Genomic DNA, 20,046 nt, shown 5'->3' with positions numbered 1-20,046 from the left:
AATTGTATTAGTGATCTGTTTACTAATTGTTTAAAGTTGTTGAGTTGATTAGTGTTGAATTGGTTAGTACTATCTTACAAATTTAATTGAATTGTTTCTTTAAGTAATAGAATAAACTTATCATCACTATCTGGTGAGAGTGTGTATTGAGTATGATTCTTCTAATACAAGCTCTCCGTCACTGGTCACCCTCCATACCTTAAAGAATTCCAACACCCTATAAACTTAACAATAAATAAACAATTTTTAAATATGTGATCAATACCATGCAAATAAGGAAGCCTTCAAAGACTTTTCACAAATCGAGATTTGACCGTTGTATCTAAAAACAGTGTTACAGGTTTAGAATTTGAGTTCGGGATAGAATCAGTGACCTTCTTTAGGTAAAATTATGTTCTATTCACTTAACTATTCATTTGAAATACTCCGTATAAATTAGACTATTAAAAATAAAATAATGGTTTAGAAAAATAAAAAAGAAAATAATAGTGGGATCATAAATTACCATAACCAAACAAAGAAAAACAACAAAATCCGTTACAGCTAAGTTGCTCTTCCAATCCAAGTATGCCCCACCACCCCTATCAAACCATCATTATAGCCACCAGAAATAAAATGAAAAAAAGAAAAAAAAGAGTCGTCTGTTTATCTCTCTTACTACAATCATTTCATATTCTTCTGTGGATCCAATGCTACAAATGAGCTCTACGATTTTCCATATTTCTGACCCGATTTGCCATCCCAACTGAATCCATTTCCGCAGCCTATTCTTTATCCAAGATTTTATCTTTTATCCTTTATTTTTATCGAACCCTATCTTCTCTGTTTCCAATTCCATTGCAAAACCCTCGTTCAAAATTCAATCTTCAATTGTATTTCGACCTCCCTTTGTTATCAATTTTTGGTTTCCAAATTCGGGACTTTGGAATCTGGGGTTTTGAATTGTTGTTCAAAACCCTAATTGCAAGGAAAAAATGTCGACGAGGGGGAGCAGATCTGAGAAGGTGAAGAGAATATTCCAGCAATTCGATGTGAACAGGGACGGCGGTCTGAATCGGGAGGAAATGGCGGCTTTGGTGGTCGCCGTGAACCCCCGGGTCAAGTTCAGCGACGAGCAAATCAATGCCATTCTCGACGAGGTTTTCAGGACCTACGGCGAGTTCATCGACGGCGAGAAGGGCCTCACATTCGACGGCCTGTTACGCACTTACGATGACGGAGCCGGCGACGTCGACCGTGACTTCGACGCGCTGGGCCTCGAACTCAAGCCGGAAAATGATAACGGAATTTCGATGGCCTCGGAAGGGGCGTCGTCGTCAATTGCCGATGAGCGAGTGATGGAGCCGCACAAGAAACAGAGAACCGCGGCCTGGGCGGCCTCGCCTAACCACGGAATAGTATTCGACGATACTTGGAAACTCGTTGACGACCTCGAAATCCTCATAAAACGCCTCAAAGCTAAGCAGTCCAAGGATGGGAAGCTTAAAAATGACAATTCCGACGTGTACTCCGACCCGGGTTGGTCCCGGGAATTAGGGCCTTCCTCCGAGCTTTCCGATAAACGGGTGGTTTGGGACGAATCGGGGCACGATTACGCCGTTTTTGTCAAAGAATTGGGCGTTTTGAGGTCTAGGGCTGACGGGGCAAGGTCAAGGGAAGAAGCTTTTGATGGCCATATGGCCTTAGGTAGGGTTTTATATGATCACCAATTATTTAAGGAGGCATTGGTTAGCTTTAAGAGAGCCTGTGAATTGCAGCCTGCTGATGTGAGACCTCATTTCAGAGCTGGAAATTGTTTGTATGTTCTCTCGAGGCACGGGGAGGCGAAAGAAGAGTTTCTTCTTGCATTAGACGCGGCAGAAGCCGGTGGGAATCAGTGGGCTTATCTGCTTCCTCAAATTCATGTGAATCTTGGAATTGCTCTTGAAGGTGAGGGTATGGTGATTAGTGCCTGTGAGCATTATAGAGAGGCTGCAATTTTGTGTCCTACTCATTTTAGGGCTCTTAAGCTATTAGGTAGTGCACTTTTCGGTGTGGGTGAGTATAAGGCTGCTGTTAAGGCACTTGAGGAGGCTATTTATATGAAAAATGATTATGCTGATGCCCACTGCGATCTCGCTTCTGCTTTGCATGCCATGGGGGATGATGATAATGCGATTAAGGAGTTTCAGAGAGCTATTGATTTGAAACCTGGCCATATTGATGCTTTGTACAATTTGGGTGGACTTTATATGGATATGCAGAGGTACCAGAGAGCTTCGGAGATGTACACGAGGGTCTTGACTGTTTGGCCGAACCACTGGAGGGCACAGCTGAATAAGGCTGTGGCGTTGTTGGGGGCTGGTGAAAACGAGGATGCTAAGAAGGCTTTGAAGGAAGCGTTGAAGATGACAAACAGAGTGGAATTGCATGATGCTATAGCACACTTGAAACAGCTTCAGAAAAGGCGGTTGAAGGGGAATGGGAGTGGCAATGCAGAGGAAGCCTTTGTCATTGTGGAACCGTCAAAATTCAAGACTGTTGGTGAGAAAACTACGTTACGGCCAGAGTTAGCCACTGCTCTTGATATTAGGGTTTTTCAGAGGATTACTAGACTGAAACGTTGCGATGTTGAAACCTTAAAGAAGGAAATGAATGAAACTGATGTACCAGTCTCCTATTCAGGGAGCGGTGCACCTGAGAAATCGATACGCAAGGCTTCACTAGAGGAAATTCTCCGCAAGTTACTTGGTTTCTTGAAGCCAGAAACTTTTGTAGAGGCTGTCAAAGCCATAAACCAGAAAATCCTCTCTGTTTTAGATGATTCAGAATCAGGAAGAGTGGATTTGGGCATGTTTTTGGCTCTTCTTGCCCCTTTATGTGGAGGAACTCCTGACAAACGAAAACGCATAGTGTATGATGTGCTTCTGTGGAGGCCTGTGAACGAGGGTGGCACACAAATTAGGAAAACTGATGCCCAGAGGTACATCAAGCTGTTGAGAGCCATATACATTCCTTCCCACGGGGCTAGTGAGCTTCTAGAAATTCATGGGGAAGTCGACAACTCACTGGTCTCTTTCCAAGAGTTCCTCGTGATGTTTGATGATCCTGATTGGGGTTTTGGTATTATGAACACCTTATTGAAGCTCGAAGTTGGGGACAGGAATCGTCATGGCAGCCATTGCTGTGCAACTTGCCGCTACCCTATCATTGGATCACGCTTCAAGGAAATGAAATCACACATCAGCTTGTGTAGCCAATGTTACAGCGAAGGAAAAGTACCTCCCACCTGCAAGCAGGACGAGTATAAATTCAAAGAATACGCAAGTGAGTCTGATGCAGTGAAAGATAAATGTATGTGGTTTGGTATGCACTCGAAAAGTTCTTCTCCCACTGCCACAACTACCACCAGCTAGGCTAGTCAAGTTCGCGTCTTTGAACTCTCGTGTACTCTTTTCTGCATCGTGTTTAGCTGTTCGAGTTCAGCGGATTCATGCTCTTGTACAATAATCCATTCTTTGTCTTCCCCACTGTAGAAAACTTGTGGCTCTTTTCAGGGTGGGTTCTTTTCGTTCTTCTAACTCCTTAGAAGGTCCATGAATTGTTTCTTTAGTATGCTCAGATGGTGTAAAGTTTTCATTTTTCCATTGAACCATGTACCTTTCTCTGATCTTGACTCTGCATTAAGTTTACCTGTGTAAACACCTTTTTTTTTTTTTTTACCTAATTGTCAAAAGTGAAAATGATTGATCTGTGTGCCAAAGTTCTGATCTTTCAACCTGAAACATTCTGGGATTTTCATATTTTATTTTCTTGCAGACATGATGTGAATTGGGGATGAAGTTCTTTGAAGTGTAAAGTGATGATGATGATGATGAAGCATAATAGTGTTTTATTATGATTAGTTAACGGATTGTTAGTTGCAGTGGTGATGAGCTGGTGAGATGACAATTACAATCATATAAAAAGCTAAAGTCCTTTTACTACTACATTAAAAGAATTGGTGTGAGTGGAGCTAACTACAATTGCGGAAACCTTTTAATTACATGATCTGTAATCTCCTGTCTTTAATAATTCAGATTGGTTGGCATTTGCTTCTCCATTACCCTTTTCCTGTTGCCAAACCTCTCTTTTCATCATTTCCTTGTCGTGCCCACAAAAGGGAAAAACACTCAGGGTTCACAAGGAAACCTCACACTCTAGCCTGATAGGACTATAGAGGAATAAATTTAGATAACTCAGTAACCCATTAGGTGGAAGGATCTATGTCTAAGAGGGTCAAACTCTCACGCTACCATTGTCAAGGTCCAATCATGCGTTATTGCTTACAATCTATCAAGCAAAAACCAATTGAAATACTCGTGTGGACTATTCATTTTCCAATCATCATTAACTTTTTGAAGCATATTTAGAGAATTGACTTCTTATAAAATTAATGTCTTTTGGTATACCATGTATGCCCCCACACACACAAAATAGGTAGAACATTATTATTGTACTTGAATATTGTGAGTTCAATTATTATCAATATTCTTTTAGTCGAGTTTAATTTTCTCGTACGATTTATTTCGCCTATTTGCATACTCTTGGTAGTAGAGTTAAGTTTCTAAATCATTGAAAGAAAGATAAATGTGGGATAATAGCACGTGAATCTGGAAAGAACTTGCGAAGTTCCAAACAATGTGATCCATTGTAGTCTAGTTGGTTAGGATACTTGGCTCTCACCCAAGAGACCCGGGTTCGATTCCCGGCAATGGAATTGTTTTTGCTCTTTTCCGGCGAGGCAGACCTCTCTGCAACAGTTAATGTCCGGCGACTATTTTCTAAATTTGGGAGGACTCGACAACATGATTCCGTTGTAGTCTAGTTGGTCAGGATACTCGGCTCTCACCCGAGAGACCCGGGTTCAAATCCCGGCAACGAAATCTTGTTTGCTCTTTTCCGGCGAGCCAGACCTCTCTGCAACAGTTAATGTCCGGTAAAATATGTTTCCGATTTGGGAAAACTCAACAACGTGATTCCGTTGTAGTCTAGTTGGTCAGAATACTCGGCTCTCACCCGAGAGACCCGGGTTCAATTCCCGGCAACGGAATATCCTTTGCTTTTTTCCGGCGACGCAGACCTCTCTCTGCAACAGTTCATGTTCGGCAAAACTATGTTTATAATTTGGGAAGACTCAACATCGTAATTCCGTTGTAGTCTAGTTGGTTAGGATACTCGGCTCTCACCCGAGAGACCCGGGTTCGATTCCCGGCAACGGAACCCCTTTGTTTGCTCTTTTCCGACGAAGCAGATCCCTCTATGCAACAGTTCATGTCCGGCCAATAACCATGTTTGAATAAAAAGTTGGCAACTTTCAAACTAATTGTCAACAGTTGTCGAGAATATACCCCACTTCATAGAAAGTTTATTTGAATCAGTAACAAGTTTGACTAGAGATAGCTGTTGCAGATTCTTAACTGAAGAAATCTGGCAACTCTACAATTAAAAACTGCCCAGATCTATTTAACAGCGTGACAGGTAAATCATAACCACTCATTATAGGATGCTTCATCATCTATCTGCCTCCCTGTTTTCCGCTTCTGTATTGGAAACTTCAGCTACCAGATTCATCTACTTTATATAAAATACTCCCTACCATTCTTTGATTCATAATATATACCAACTAGTAGCATTTGATAATATTATAAAGTTATAAATTTGATAACGAGAAAAATCTACAATCAGTAATAGTCTGCATCAATAATTGGTTGATAATATAATGGCAAGAATTAAATTCGTAATCTTCTATTATGGAAGTATTTATTTTGTACTCATCAACTAGTAAATAGTAATTGTTATATTTCAGTGCCATAATAAATCTTGAAAATTGATTCTAAAAGGAAAGAAAATAAAATAAAAATCATGGCAAATATTGAGAGGGCCCATCACTGGGTGGGACCATCATTCAGACCAGTTGAATCTCAAGTATACAGTCCACTCAGTTTTGAAAATGACAACAGAAATTCAGACATTTTTGAAACACAATCAAAAGCTCATCTCTCTCTCTCTCTCTCTCTCTCCTTCTTGGGAATGAAATGGAAGCAATAAGGAAGCAAGCTACGAAGCTCAGGGAACAGGTTGCTAAACAACAACAGGTACAAGCGATCGTGTGTGTGTGTGTATATATATATATGTAATTTCTATAAGCATGTGTATAGGAATAGGCAATGAACCCTAGTTTCAGTTCCTGAATTGGATTTGGAAGAAGCTTAGCTATGGATTGTTCTGTTCAAATTTCGTTTTTTTCCTAATTCCAATCGAATCTTTTATATTTTTCATTAGAAAAAAAAGGTTCTGTCTTTTTGGTTAACCTTCCATTTTGATGGATTAAGGTGTATAATGTGTTATTTTAGCATATCTAAACAAGACTTAATAGGGGTGAGATTGAATAAGAAGAACAAGAAGTTAATATTTTTAATGGAATATAGTGCTCTCTATGACTCAATAAAGTATAGATTTTGAGGATAAAGGTTTAGATGTTCATAATTTTCATTTTAGGAAGTGTTCAAGAGGTTTTCTGGTGGGCTTGGAGGCTCAGACAATGGTGTCACTAATGAAGCAGAGCTGCAGCAGCATCAGAGACTTGAAAAGCTTTACATTTCGACTCGTGCTGGAAAGGTTGTGCTATTTTCTCTCCTTGAATTAGGTTTTACTTTAATTTACTAATTCCTTTTTTTCGTTCCCGCTTTTGTTTGGTTTATTATGCTATTTGCTGATGACAGCACTTCCAAAGGGATATTGTTCGAGGTGTGGAAGGTTACATTGTCACTGGATCAAAGCAAATTGAAATTGGTGAGTTACTGATATCGTGAAATTTAACATCATAAACAGTTGCTAATATAGTAATGTCCAAGTTTCTTTACAGGTACTAAGTTGTCTGAAGATGCCAGAAAATACGGAGGTGAAAACACTTGTACCAGCAGTAGTACACTATCCAAAGCTGCACTAAGTTATAGCGTAGCTCGGGCTCAAATTGAAAAGGAACAAGATAATCTACTCAAGGCATTTGGAACACAGGTTTAATTTGAGCGTATCTTATTCAGTTATTGAACTGATTTTTGCCTTCAAATCTTTCATGATAGTTGCTAGGTTACCTTCTTATTTGTTTGTTTTATCATAAGCTTCTAGATAATTTATACTAGATTCTTATCCTTAATTGCTTTTTGTCGTGAAAATTGGTGAGCGGGATTGTAAATCTGTTTTGATTCTTTTCACCACTTCAGGTTGCTGAGCCTTTAAGAGCAATGGTTGTGGGAGCTCCTTTGGAGGATGCTCGACATCTTGCTCAACGGTACGATAGAGTGAGGCAGGAAGCCGAATCCCAGGTAACATTTGGATTAAAAGTCAGTTTCCGAAGTCCATCGTGTGTGTTAACTTAATGCATTTTGTTCTACCGATCTCCATTGGTTCTCTTAATTGGGATAGGCCTATTTTCCTACGTGATTTCCGCTATTGGTACTGTTTGTTTTAAATTTAAGTAATCAGCAAACTACTTGCAGTATTGTCAAGTTCTGTAGTTATGCCTACCTTCTTTCGGCCTGTCCAGGCTATTGAAGTTTCCAGGCGTCAAGCTAAAGCGAGGGAATCTAATGGCAATCCAGATTATATGTCCAAGTTGGAATCTGCAGAAACAAAGCTTCACGAACTAAAGTCAAATATGGGGAAATTGGGGAAAGAAGCTTCTGCTGCAATGGCTGCTGTCGAAGCTCAACAACAAAGATTGACCCTTCAGCGACTCATAGCCATGGTAATACTGTCCTCTAAGTTTTCTTCCATATGCCAATCTAAGAAACTGTTATTTGAATTTTGAAAGTTGAAACCCCTCTTTTCTTATATTTTTCGTTCAAGGTTGAGGCGGAATATAGTTATCATCAACGGGTTCTTCAGATACTCGATCAGCTCGAGGCAGAGGTATAGTCTATTTAGTACGGAGTATGTTTTTGTAGCTAAGGATGTCTGTCTTAAAGTTCAGTACACATTTATTGTTTGTTGGACCGCTATGTATAGATGTTATCAGAGCGTCACGGTAACGAAACTGTTCCCAATCGACCCACGAGTAATGCTGCACCTCCTCCACCGCCATATAATGAAGCTAGCGGTGGATTTTCGTCTCAAGTGTATGACACGTCAGCAGATGGGGCTAGTTACTTCTTGGGAGAGGTAACTGTCAATTTATCTTTTGCTTTCTTGATACACTAAAGAAGTAATTTTGTTTTGCTCTTCGTCCTTTTGCTTATTTTTCTTTTCTGCAGGTCATGCATCCCTATCGAGCTGAATCAGATGTAGAGCTCACTTTGTCAGTTGGCGACTACATTGTTGTACGAAAGGTCTGTGATATCAGCTCTTGTTCATTCGGTGGATTTAAGTATATTCCTCGTATTGTTCTCTTGTCATTATATCCGCTATTTTCTCTCCGTTTTGTTCTCCTTCGAGTTACTTACTGTGTGGTGAGTCGGTATATATACCATTCTTGCAACTTGCTTCCTACACTTTCTCTCAAGTGCATTCCAAGGAATCTAAAATGGATGATAGATAGTTTTATTCTGTGTCCTATGATGTTTGTCCTGTCAACATGAAAAATTATGGGTGATAGATAGTTTTATTCTTCGTCCTATGATGTTTGTCCTGGCAACATGAAAAATTCGGGTTTCTTTAGAGCAACGTATCATGTTTCTACACTTTAGGGGCCACAAGGAGCAAACCTATCTTTCATTTTCTCCAACTTGCAACATGTTGTCCACTACCTTTATGAATATTTTGTCGATAGTAATCCTAAATGCCATTTGACAGAAGATTGGTTCTTTGATATTGAAGGTGCTAAATAATGGTTGGGCTGAAGGCGAGTGCAAAGGGAAAGCGGGTTGGTTCCCTGTCGGGTATGTGGAAAGACGAGAACGCGTTCTTGCAAGCAAAGTGGCCGAAGTTTTTTAAGCCTCGGTTTTAAGCCAACGTTCATACAGTTATCTTGAACATGTTCCATCAAACCTTGTTTGTTCCATTTCTGGTGTCCCATGTTTCAGTCCCCCCCCCCACCACCACCTTTCTCCTACTCAAATGACAGCCCAAACTTTTCCTTTGAATGTGATGCTAAAGTAGTGTGAAAGGCTTCAAAAGTCAAAACAGGCAGTCTTAGAATTATACTACAACAACATTGTACTTTTTGGCCAGATTTATTTTCTGGGTTTTGTTGAATACTATTTTGTGTTTTCTTTAAGGTTGTAGCTACAAGGATCAAACTCTGATAGCCTCCATTCTTGAACAGAATGGGCATACTGCTGCCACATGCTCCAAAGCATTATTTTAACTTATCTTTTAGTGCTCCCCAATCAATACTTATCTATCTATCCACCAAATGTCAATTTTTTTAAAGTAATTATAATGAAAAATTATGTTTATAGAGAACAAAACAAAACTCGACCTCCAGCAAGATCGGGATCTGCAGGTGGACAAAGTTCGTCCCTTTCCTCTTCAACAGATTCTTGGCTCGACTATTCCCCTCCACTCAACTCGACTCGAGTTGAGATCTGTTTGGGAAGATTGGAAAAAATGGTTGCCCCACAAAGGGAATTTTTGAGCTGGAGAAAGCATAACCCAAACACACACCCAAATGGCCAGACTGGCCACCCTATCTGATCATCTTCAATGTCACACTCTAAACCAGTCAGTCCTATTCAGCTATTCTCAGACCAAAAGGCAAATAATGAAAAAGGGGTTGTTGGCAAATCAGAGCGTTCAAACATGCATACAATTGCTCGAGTGTACTATGTTAACTAGGATGTGACTTGTGATGGTCTGTCTCTGGGATTCAACTTCCGGAACACATTCTCTGAATTTCAGGTTATGTTCAATCATAGGATTGAACAAAAACATATTTACAAACAAAAAGATCCTTGCTTTCTTTCTGGCAAGTACATGGGGGGAGCTGAGGAGGGGAATAACAGATTAACAGATGATGACTTGATAAAGAACAAAACAAAACAGACCCAAAACCAAAAAAAAAAAAAATAAACAAGTTAGAGAGAAAATGATTTTCAAGTCTGATCTATTCCTGACTTCACTACCAGAAATTTCTTGATCTCTTGAATGTAGTGGAAGATGGTCTGATCTGTGGGACTGCAAAAGAGTTATCATCTGCCCATTTTCTGCTGGCTTTGGGCTCTTTGAACCCAATCTGTGCACCAAAGGCTATGGTTGCAGAGGGGAGAGTTTGGGTCTGGTTGTGTTGAAATTGATGATGATGAGGAGAGGCTTGTGGGACCCAAATTCCTGCCCTTTCTGAGGACATACAACTGAGGTTGCTCTCAAGATCAGTATCCCAAAATGGCAAGACATCATTACCTCCCATCTACAAATCATCACAAACATAAAAATCAGATCATAAAGTGTGCTCTAAATGAATCAATATGGAAAAATTCCAATTCCACTCTTAATATTAAAATATTAATACTAACCTTACACAAACCATCAGGATAAGATGAATCGAGAAGCTCTTCAACATGGTACCCAGGTAGCATCTCCAAGTACTCTGATAAGCTACTAGTCAAACAATCTGCCCCACCATTCATGAACCCACCATTCTTTTCATTAACTTCTGCTACTCCCATTGGAGATACCAGGTTTGAACTTGAAAAACTGTTTGTGGGTTTTGAAATTGGGGCAGGAACAGTAGGTGAAGCCACAACAACCTTGTTTGAGGAGGAATCTTGAGACCTTAAACTGGGAACAGATTCACTCATAGAATCTGGGGATGAAGAATACACAGCTGAGGTTGCAGAGATCTTCACCCCAGTGAGAACAAACCTATCATGTTTCTGGGTGTGCTCGTTGGCGTTATGTATAGGCCCATCACACTCTCTGCATAGAATAGCCCTGTCTTGTTGACAAAACAAGAAAGCCCTTCTCTCCTACCATAATAAAACCACACAAAAACATTAAACCCAGACCAAAAATCAAATAAAAATGACAACTTTCTGGGAAAGATTGAATCTTTATGGATTTATAGTTTTATACCTTGCAGATATCACAGAGAGGGGCCTGTTCTGAAGAAGGGTGGTGAAGAGTGAACCTTTGGTGCTTGCTTGCAAGCTTATTGGCATGGTGGACTTTGTGGTCACAGGCGTGGCAAAGCGCCGCCTCATCTGCAACGCAGAAGAAAGCCGCTTCGTCTTTACTGCACACGTCGCACTGGATCTTCATTTCGGAGCTCCGGGCTGTTTATGATCGTCGGATCACCGGCCAAGAAGAAAGGTCCGGGCTTTTGGGATGGAGGGGAAGAGTTGAAAATGGGAGAAATGGAGAGAATAAGTAGTGGGGGATGGAATTGAAAGTGGCTTTTCTATTTGGAAGAGGTATGGGGAGATTAGTTTATTCTGCTTCTCTGCTGCACCAATAATGGTTGTGTTTTCTAAATATATTCATCCCCAAACACACCTTGTAATCCAACGTAACAGTACTATACTGTTTTTAAACCTGATAGGAAGAATATTGGTTCTTTATTCGAATTCGGCTCCAAGCTAGTCAAACTGTTCATCTAATAACCACAAGATTACATGTCAGCTATCAACAGTCTAAACTGATTTATCTCTTGTGGTCTTTTATCGAAGTCAGCTATGAACAATTTAAACCGATTTATCTCTTGTGGTCTTTTGTCAATTAAGAAGTGGTGCACACTCTCAAAATAATAGTTGTAGGTTATTCATCATTAAAAAATTGTAAAAATATCTTACAATGTAGTATATGTCCTCCACTGGGAAAAGTCCCGACAACTATACCACTTGCCTTCACAAGGTATTTATATTATTTTAATCTTACAATTGCATTAGTAGTTTTTGGGTTGTAATAGTGGGGAGTAGATCAAGAATGGGAAGGTAGATGAAGGAGATAATGTGAGAGAGAGGAAAGTGGGTAACATGGGGGTGTTTGGCCCCCAAGCATATATTTTACTAATTTTTGCTCACAAAAGCTTTGGCTGTCATGGGCATCAGATGCTGGTTGGGGCTCAATGTCATTTCACATCTCTAAAACCACAACTACATACCCTTTTTTTTTTTTTTTTTACAGTAGAGTAAAANCCCTTTTTTTTTTTTTTTTTACAGTAGAGTAAAAGTATTGTTGCATTGAGGGCAGTGATCCTCTTGAATCCAGCTTGCATTATTTACCATTTTAATAGTTACAAGTGAACCTGAGAGGAAGGGTTGGAATTGTCATAGGTATTGACCTTCTTGATTTGATCAACTAGTTTAGCTATAAGAAACTTAAGTTGATTTATCTTATTTTGATTTTTTTTTAATTAGAATCACAAGACGCCAAAATTAACATTATCCTAAGCATATCTTTAAGTAGCAGGTACGAATTTTACATAAATCAAATGTATATAATATTATATTCGATTAAAAAAATGTGAATCTTATTGAAAAAAAAAAAGTTTTACTAATTTTAGAAATAAAATACTTATTACTTTTTATTTAACATTAAAACTTAAAAGTCTAAGCTAGGTTGAATACAAAAGAATAAATATATACAACTTTTTTTTTCTTGAAAACAAAACACAAAGTTCATTCATTAATGTTATCAAAATGCAACACATGATCAAGAAAAAAAGGAGAAGAAGATGACCACTTCATTCAGCTTGACATGGAACAAGCTTCTTGAGTCAAAACATGAGCATCTAATATATACAACTATTAACCACCTAAGTTATGTGTCAAAAACAATTAATTGTCTAAATTGTTAGTTGAGACAAGATAAATACTCTAATATGGTATGTACCAAGTGTGTGTTTGATTTGAACCCTATCCACTACCGGTCACTTACATATTTGTGCCACCATGAAAATATTGACACTTAATACTCAAGATTTTAGTTTTACATTTCTTTTAAATATATACTATTCATAATTTTTTACAACATAGTAGCTGTTTTATACTTTTTTTTTTCTTTAATTTCAACCTTAAGAATCTAAGCCTTCGCCACTGAGTAATAACATATATACTCTTAAAATCAATAAAATGACAAATTTTTTTACAAATTATATATAAAACTTCTATATTGACTCTGTTACAATGTAGTATCGGTTCATAACTACTTTCTCAACCAAATAAAGCAGAGTCTCAAACCCACCCCTCTCATGTGGGGTGCAACTAGGTGCCACTAAATCACACATGCCGTTATATGATTAACATAAATACAATTAACTATTAAAATCAATTTGTAGTTAGACCGAGAAATATTTATTAATTCATTAAACCACGTGAGGTTTAATTGTAGTTAGGAAAGAAAGGATTGATTGATTGATTTAGTCAATAATAACCCAACACAAGGGTTAAAAGTGAAGTACTCTTAATTACTGCCCATCAAAATAGCATTGCCTAGTATAAAAGCAAATTATATTATAGTTTTGAGTTCATAAGTAAGCTACAACAAATAATTTGTCGAACTTTAATTTAGTAGTGATAGGGTTTGAATCTTATTAAAGTTTTTTTTTTAAAGTATATATTTAACCTTATCACGGACACAAACGTGTAAACATTTGAACGCTTGTAGGCCTGACCTGTTGAGATACATCATGATTTCTCCACTAGTTTCTTAGACATAAGCGACGAAAGGCTCTTAAATTTAAAATTTAAGCTTATTATTGACCAAAAGTAATTAATTTTACATGTTCATTGTTTAACATGATTAAATTTTTTAAAAAAAAAACCCTAAAAGAATATACATAAAAGAGTAAGTATTATGTGAGATCGTCTCAATAGAATTTACTTACAAAAATGCGCAAATTATACTGTGGACCATGGTCCACAATACATGATGGATCATGATCATATTTGATACTGCAGTTGTGTTGAAAGGAAACTGCAGTTGCACGGAACAGAGGTCGTTCATCCGTTCAACAAAACTGCAGTTCCAGATGGATGACACGGCCTCTGTTACGTGCAACTGCAGTTTGCTTTCAACACAACTGCAGTATCTTTTCAACACAAATGCAGTATCGGTTTAACACAACTGCAATATCAACTATGACCCATGGTCCACGGTATAATGACTGACAAAAATGTTAAACACAACAAGTTACAACAATAACAATAATTCTTTAAAAAAAAATAACAACAATAATAGTACGGAGTAATAACAACAACAACAACAACACGTGATGACATCAAAATTAATCAAAAGCAGGGAGAATAAAATTAATCAAAAGCAGTAGGTATATATATTAGATTACGGTTCTTAGTTAAATCATAATTAAATATTAGCAATTAGTACTAGCTAGGTAATTAATTGATTGTTGTGTAACATACGGGACGGGGAAAACGTGGTAATGCACATCACGCGTGGAATATTCGTGTTGCATTGATATTTTCCCTTAAAATGGATTAAATAATCACACTAACCATCAAAAGTCAAGACAAATAATACTACCGCTTTACATTAATCTACGGCCACCTTCCCATATATTAATGAAGATGTCGACGAAAAGCTTAGCAACAAAATTATCCAAGTATTGTTTATTGGGAATTCCATTTATTTTTATTTTTATTTAATTGAACCTATTGTTGAGTAATAAGCTAAGCATAGTTGTTGATGCCATCCAATCATTTACATATACACAATTCATACATGGTGTTTTTTTACTTAATTCCCATACAATATAGATGATGCATTTTTAAGTAACTAAAGTAATGATAGAATCTTGATAAAAAAGAAAAAGAAAAAAAAGTAATGGTAGAATCTAAACTTTGACCACCGATAGCAATATTCTGGTCGGTCGTCAATTGCCTTCTCCACTTCCAGAGAGGACGATCATTTGATTGCTTTTCAATGGAGAAGGCAACTGGAGACCATCACCTATCGCCATAGCATCATCATTATTGATAATCAGAGTTTCGTTGGAACCCTAGTAAAAGCCTATTATAGGTCATTTACTGGTTTTGTGGACTTCCGTGCACAAAAATAATTTGTTGATGAGTTTAATTACAACTTTAAAAAATTCAATAGCCTAATTAATCTTTCATATAAATTTATGGGTTTGACCATTTTTTTTTTAAAGATTATAAACACGCCATGCTACTGGATAAACTATAAAGACGTTCACATTGCTATTTGACCAGGGTGTAATATTAGGACCAATGATCAAAATTAAAGATTAAAATAAGTAGTTTTTTATATGACATTAATATTATAACTACACAATCCAATGATATCCCGTTATAAATAGTCCAAATTTTATTATGTTATCCTCGAAAGTGATCGTTTATTATATTTATATAAAGGAAAATTACTATTTTGATTCCTTAATGGTTTCTCAGTTGTCAATGTAGTCCATAATTTTTAATTTTAAGTAATTATTTGATTATCGGATTGTTTAAAATTTCATCAATTAAATTCTTTTAGGGATAAAATTGACGAAATTTTAAAAATGTAAAAATAATCATTCTGGTCCTTGGAAGAGTCTAATTGACGAAATTTTTAACAATTCGAGGATCAAATTGGTTTAAATTGAAAACTAAAGACTACATTAATAGTTAGAAAACAATTGAGGGGCCAAAATGATGATTAACTCTTTATATAACTATGCAATCTTCTCCCAAATAACTATACAATTTATTCTAACCAGAGCTTACCTTATTTTAAAATCAAAATAAATAAGATCGATGTCCTAGAATGTCCTAGACTTTTACTTTGTTGGGAATGAGAATTAGTTTGTGATTGACCTTTTACGGTCAATAAGATGAAGTTTATATTAGTCGTAAAAGATCCTCACTATTATTTGCCAGACGTTATAAAAAAATAATAAGATTAAGAATTGCACACGTACTATCCATCTCATTCACATGAATGTAAACTTTTATGCTAATAGAATGATTACTGCTTACTTATCATGATTAACTATCACTCTTACTCAAATTAACACATTGCTATTTGTTAATATTGAAGGAGTCACTTTTTCTAAAATTTTCTACTTTTGATCTTCAAGTCCAAATCTATTAGATTTAAAATTTACAGTTACTTAAAATTCAAAGCAAATATGATGTGAATGCATGAAGGTTTTTTTTCTTTTTCTTTTTCTTTTCTTTTTTTAGACGGTTGAAAATGATTGATTAATTAATATAAAGGTGGGGTATAGTTAATTAATAATGATGGCAATGTCGCTAGCGTGGACGTGAATTAATGGGCACCCAATAGGTGTTTTCTTCCTTAATTAATTTCCCTTTCTTTTACGTACTAAATTACACATAAGCTCATATTATTAGCAGCCTAGCAGCTAACACTAACATGCATAAAAACCGGACATCGCCACGTGAAATTCAGCTGATAGCTTCATGCCTTCCTGGTACTACCACATTACATCTCCCAAAACAATAATCATAATAATAATTATTATTATTATTATTATTAATTAATAATAAAATTGTTATTTTTTTATTTGCCTGAATTACGTCATGCATGACAATTTCAACAAGATAATAATAATATTTTACTAGAATCAATAGGTTCTTGATTTCTGAGTTCTGACCTTGCTGTTATGGTACAAGGATACTGCCGCTGAATCCTCGTTTAGGAAACTCCAAAATACAGGTGTTTCCCTTTTAAGAATAATTTAGTTTACTGGCAATAGGGTTTTGACACATGCATGTAGATATATATGGCTATAGATATATACATACAGATTGCATAATACAGAGAATATTCTCTGCAGATATATTAGATCTTTTAACAATAGTAGAGTGATATTTAATTTGGGGTCAGATCATTATTCATTAGAGTACTTATTTCGTGGATCAACTTAAGTATCTTCAAAAGAATTCGTTCGTCTAGTATTATTTTGCATGACCAATTGACCACACAACAATGTTGACTACTAGCCACCTTTTATGACTGGGATGGCCTATTATATTTACTATGAATCTCTTATAATTAACATGCATGGAAAATGAACAACTTCGATATGTATCGGTACCATGATCTATACCACTGTTGCAAAAGTCCCCGCCTAGGCGCTCTTAGACCGAGGCGAATAGCTCCCTAGGCGTCCGCCTAGGTGGTCGGCCACCTAGGAGGCCGCCTAGCGCCTAGGGATGGCAATTTCAATCCGCCCCGTGGATATCCACCTGAATCTACTCCGCGTGGATCGGGTTTTTTTTTTTGGTGATGGTGGGTAGTGGATCGGGGTGGGTCTTAAAAAAAAGTAAACCCGCGGTGGGTCGGGTTGGATTCGGGTTTTATGTACAAAACTCGCATAGAACCCCACCCGACCCACCATGTGTGTCAGTGTGTGTATGTATATATATAATAGTAAAATAAGTACTAGTATGTAGTTTATTATAAAAGTTTCTATTATAACTTTTGATAAGTTTTTACTATTTTATATTTAAACTACAAAGTTTATTTTTAAAAATTAACAATTTAGCTATTATATTTGGATATTTTTATTATTTTTTGTTTTAGTATAACTAATGAATTTTTTATTTTATTATGTGTAAGTAATTTAAATATTAATTTTTTTCAAAATTAATAAGATGATAAGTGGTAGATACCCGTGATGGGCACCCGCATCTAGTGGGGTGGGGGTGGGTTTTGAAAAAATCTACCCGATACGGGTTGGGGTGGGGGTGGGTGGAGAAAATATAAGGTGGGTCGGGTGATGGATGTAGCCCTCCCCGACCCACATCCGACCCATTGCCATCCCTACTAGCGCCTAACTCAGCCGACTAGGCCGAGTTACGTTGGCGGCCGACTGGGCCGAATTTGGCCGAGTTAACTCGTCCAACTCGGCAGAGTTAGCTGAGTTAACTCGAGCGAGTCGGTTTTGTTAATTTTATTATTATATTTATATATATTTAAATTTATTTATTTATATAAGTAAGAGAAGTAAGTGATATATATATAATATATATATATAATATAAAATATGACATACACCCACACACATGAATTAATTTTTTGTTTTTATATGTCGCCGCCTAAACGCCGCCTAGACCGCTTAGGCGCTAGTCTACTGCCCGACTAGGGCCTAGCGCCTACTGCAACCATGATCTATACTGAGTACTATCAGTCGTGCATATAGTATATGATATATACAATCAAGTGTACCATACATATATATAGGTATATATACTACTAGCCTTTGACTCTAAGCTACTTCAACGGTCCAACATATAGATAAGAGCAACTACTGATTTTTTATCAGATTTTTGTGTATAAAAAAGTCGAGAGAGGAGAAAAGTATCTCTTGTAACTGAAATTAAAGTCTTTTTTTTGTGGGTTCGCATTACCATTTAATGATATTTTACTTTTTCTTTTTCCTCTTTTTCCTCCTTCTCTCACTTGCGAAAAAAAAATCTTACAAAAAAACTAATCACTGACTTGGAACTCTAACGGTGAATATAAATAAGCACTATAAAAATTTTCTTTAGAGTCAACTATCATACATCTTTATTAATTTGCTTCAAAAAGTATACAGAAAATCTTAATTATACGGCCGAACTGCTGGACGTGTTATACATTTTCTATGTAACACAACAAAAGAGCCTTTTAGATTTCTTTCCTTAAAAGTGAAAGAAACAGTATACTGCTGGATCCAAATAGTCAACTTGCATATTTATTCAACAAAATATTGCAATAACGTTTGACGAAATTAAGCCACCTAAGAAACTAATGCTGTGTGGTTGTGGGGTGGTTGAGTACAGGTTTATGCCCACAATTACTAAAAGACAAATGACCACTTTATTCATAAGTCCAAACATATGTTAGGGTGTTTTTGGAAACCTGTAAAATAATTTCTGAAAATCATTTTTTTGGATTATACGTGTTTGGTTAGAGGAAAAAATAAAAGTGTGGTCGATGAAAAATAGATGTAATTTTTCGTGTTTACAGCAGTGGAGCAGCCAATTACTCTCATAGCCGACACCACCACCACGTACCCACAATATGCACAATTTGCAGTTAGGGTCTTAATAAAATCTCTTATCTTAATGTCCTATTATTTTAAATATTTAACATTATTATTATTACGACGAAGAATACACTCACTCACCAATTTGTTTGGGAAGGGATTTTCAAAATAGGCGACTGATGAGAGACCATTATCACATGGGGAGTCGAAACATGTATCCTTAATCCGTTCCATACGTATGGCAATTGTAACGGCGCCGGCGGCTGCGAATGAATTCAAATCCTGTGCCAATAATTGTAACTTTTTTCTTTCTTTCCATTTTTAAGAATTGAAGTTTTCATGTTTCCTTTGTTATTATATTTCTTAGCAAACCTCATTTTTACGGCCGCCGCGGCGGCTGAGCTAAATGGAGGAGACAAACCTGTTTGGAATTATCCGGCGTGCGTTCAAAAATCAACTTCTACAGGCTCTGAATTATATTACCGTACCGTTCAAATAATATTATAATTACACCGGCGGCCCGCAGAGATGAGCTGATGATATCCAAGTCAATGTTTAAAAAGTATTGGGCTCATAAATCTTCGGCATTACAAAACCACAGAGAACAGTGAGCTTACGGGCTTTCTTGAAAAAGCCCATTTCTCCTCTGTGAGAGATACTATTAATATCAAACTGTTTTGGGCTTGCCCGAGGAGTTTATGGGTTTGGGCCTATCCAGACGTTTCATTGAGAATTACTTCGGTCCAGCCCGTTCTGGGTCCGATGTTTTCTTTTTATCAAGAGTCGCTGTAAAAAAGATGAAAAATTTACCAAGGATAAAAAAAAACCCGTATTACCGGGTAGATCCGCGACCGGCAGCAACGGGTGTACGGGACTCTGTTCAATAGTTTCTGAAATAGGCGTATAGGCTTTCCCCGATCTAATTCAGAAAACTCCACCCGCCTAGTGAGCCTACCCGCCCAACCTGGGTTTCACAAGAGCTACCGATCTCCGTAAAATGCACCGTTCATTGTAGATCTGAATTCAATTCGATCTCTGCGTTTAGCTAGATTTCCATTTTCCAGATTTCCGTTCGAGAACGCCTGAGAATTGAAGCTCGGATTGGGGGGGGGGGGGGGGGGGGGGGGGGGGGA

General features: G+C 37.3%; 3 protein-coding genes and 4 non-coding genes across 7 annotated transcripts; 6 read left to right on the top strand and 1 right to left on the bottom strand.

Annotated features, from left to right (window-relative positions):
- The first annotated feature begins 618 nt into the window (after positions 1 to 618).
- On the top strand, positions 619 to 3,742 carry LOC116024362 (uncharacterized TPR repeat-containing protein At1g05150-like). The gene has a single exon (XM_031265257.1). It carries the CDS (start codon positions 975 to 977, stop codon positions 3,393 to 3,395), a length of 2,421 nt encoding a protein of 806 aa, XP_031121117.1. The 5' UTR covers positions 619 to 974; the 3' UTR covers positions 3,396 to 3,742.
- Positions 3,743 to 4,665: 923 nt separating this feature from the next.
- On the top strand, positions 4,666 to 4,738 carry TRNAE-CUC. The gene has a single exon. It is a non-coding gene; the product is annotated as a tRNA-Glu (tRNA).
- A 93-nt stretch (positions 4,739 to 4,831) lies between these two features.
- Positions 4,832 to 4,904, top strand: TRNAE-CUC. The gene has a single exon. It is a non-coding gene; the product is annotated as a tRNA-Glu (tRNA).
- Positions 4,905 to 4,998: 94 nt separating this feature from the next.
- On the top strand, positions 4,999 to 5,071 carry TRNAE-CUC. Its single transcript has one exon. It is a non-coding gene; the product is annotated as a tRNA-Glu (tRNA).
- Positions 5,072 to 5,168: 97 nt separating this feature from the next.
- Positions 5,169 to 5,241, top strand: TRNAE-CUC. The gene has a single exon. It is a non-coding gene; the product is annotated as a tRNA-Glu (tRNA).
- A 743-nt stretch (positions 5,242 to 5,984) lies between these two features.
- Positions 5,985 to 9,329, top strand: LOC116013724 (SH3 domain-containing protein 2-like). Its single transcript, XM_031253628.1, has 10 exons — positions 5,985 to 6,116; positions 6,520 to 6,639; positions 6,744 to 6,813; positions 6,887 to 7,038; positions 7,245 to 7,346; positions 7,568 to 7,768; positions 7,870 to 7,932; positions 8,029 to 8,181; positions 8,274 to 8,348; positions 8,836 to 9,329. The coding sequence occupies exons 1-10, from the start codon at positions 6,057 to 6,059 to the stop codon at positions 8,950 to 8,952; spliced, it is 1,113 nt and encodes a 370-aa protein (XP_031109488.1). The 5' UTR covers positions 5,985 to 6,056; the 3' UTR covers positions 8,953 to 9,329.
- A 491-nt stretch (positions 9,330 to 9,820) lies between these two features.
- LOC116019905 (B-box zinc finger protein 21-like) lies at positions 9,821 to 11,412 on the bottom strand. Its single transcript, XM_031260281.1, has 3 exons — positions 11,032 to 11,412; positions 10,473 to 10,925; positions 9,821 to 10,366 (listed from the first exon to the last, which is right to left on the bottom strand). The coding sequence occupies exons 1-3, from the start codon at positions 11,215 to 11,217 to the stop codon at positions 10,079 to 10,081; spliced, it is 927 nt and encodes a 308-aa protein (XP_031116141.1). The 5' UTR covers positions 11,218 to 11,412; the 3' UTR covers positions 9,821 to 10,078.
- Positions 11,413 to 20,046: the final 8,634 nt, after the last annotated feature.

This window comes from Ipomoea triloba, chromosome 1, assembly GCF_003576645.1.
Source record: "Ipomoea triloba cultivar NCNSP0323 chromosome 1, ASM357664v1".
NCBI lineage: Eukaryota > Viridiplantae > Streptophyta > Magnoliopsida > Solanales > Convolvulaceae > Ipomoea > Ipomoea triloba.
The sequence above is the reverse complement of the archived record's forward strand: the minus strand, read 5'-3'. Positions and strand labels throughout refer to the sequence as shown.

Excerpts from the sequence above, each read along its gene's own strand:
- LOC116013724 (XM_031253628.1), top strand. The coding sequence starts at position 6,057 with ATGGAAGCAATAAGGAAGCAAGCTACGAAGCTCAGGGAACAGGTTGCT. Across the intron at positions 7,347-7,567 it reads GGCAGGAAGCCGAATCCCAG|GCTATTGAAGTTTCCAGGCG; the intron begins GTAACATTTGGA and ends CGGCCTGTCCAG. Across the intron at positions 7,933-8,028 it reads TCGATCAGCTCGAGGCAGAG|ATGTTATCAGAGCGTCACGG; the intron begins GTATAGTCTATT and ends CGCTATGTATAG.
- LOC116019905 (XM_031260281.1), bottom strand. The coding sequence starts at position 11,217 with ATGAAGATCCAGTGCGACGTGTGCAGTAAAGACGAAGCGGCTTTCTTC. Across the intron at positions 10,926-11,031 it reads CTCTCTGTGATATCTGCAAG|GAGAGAAGGGCTTTCTTGTT; the intron begins GTATAAAACTAT and ends TTATTATGGTAG. Across the intron at positions 10,367-10,472 it reads ATCCTGATGGTTTGTGTAAG|ATGGGAGGTAATGATGTCTT; the intron begins GTTAGTATTAAT and ends GATGATTTGTAG.
- LOC116024362 (XM_031265257.1), top strand. The coding sequence starts at position 975 with ATGTCGACGAGGGGGAGCAGATCTGAGAAGGTGAAGAGAATATTCCAG.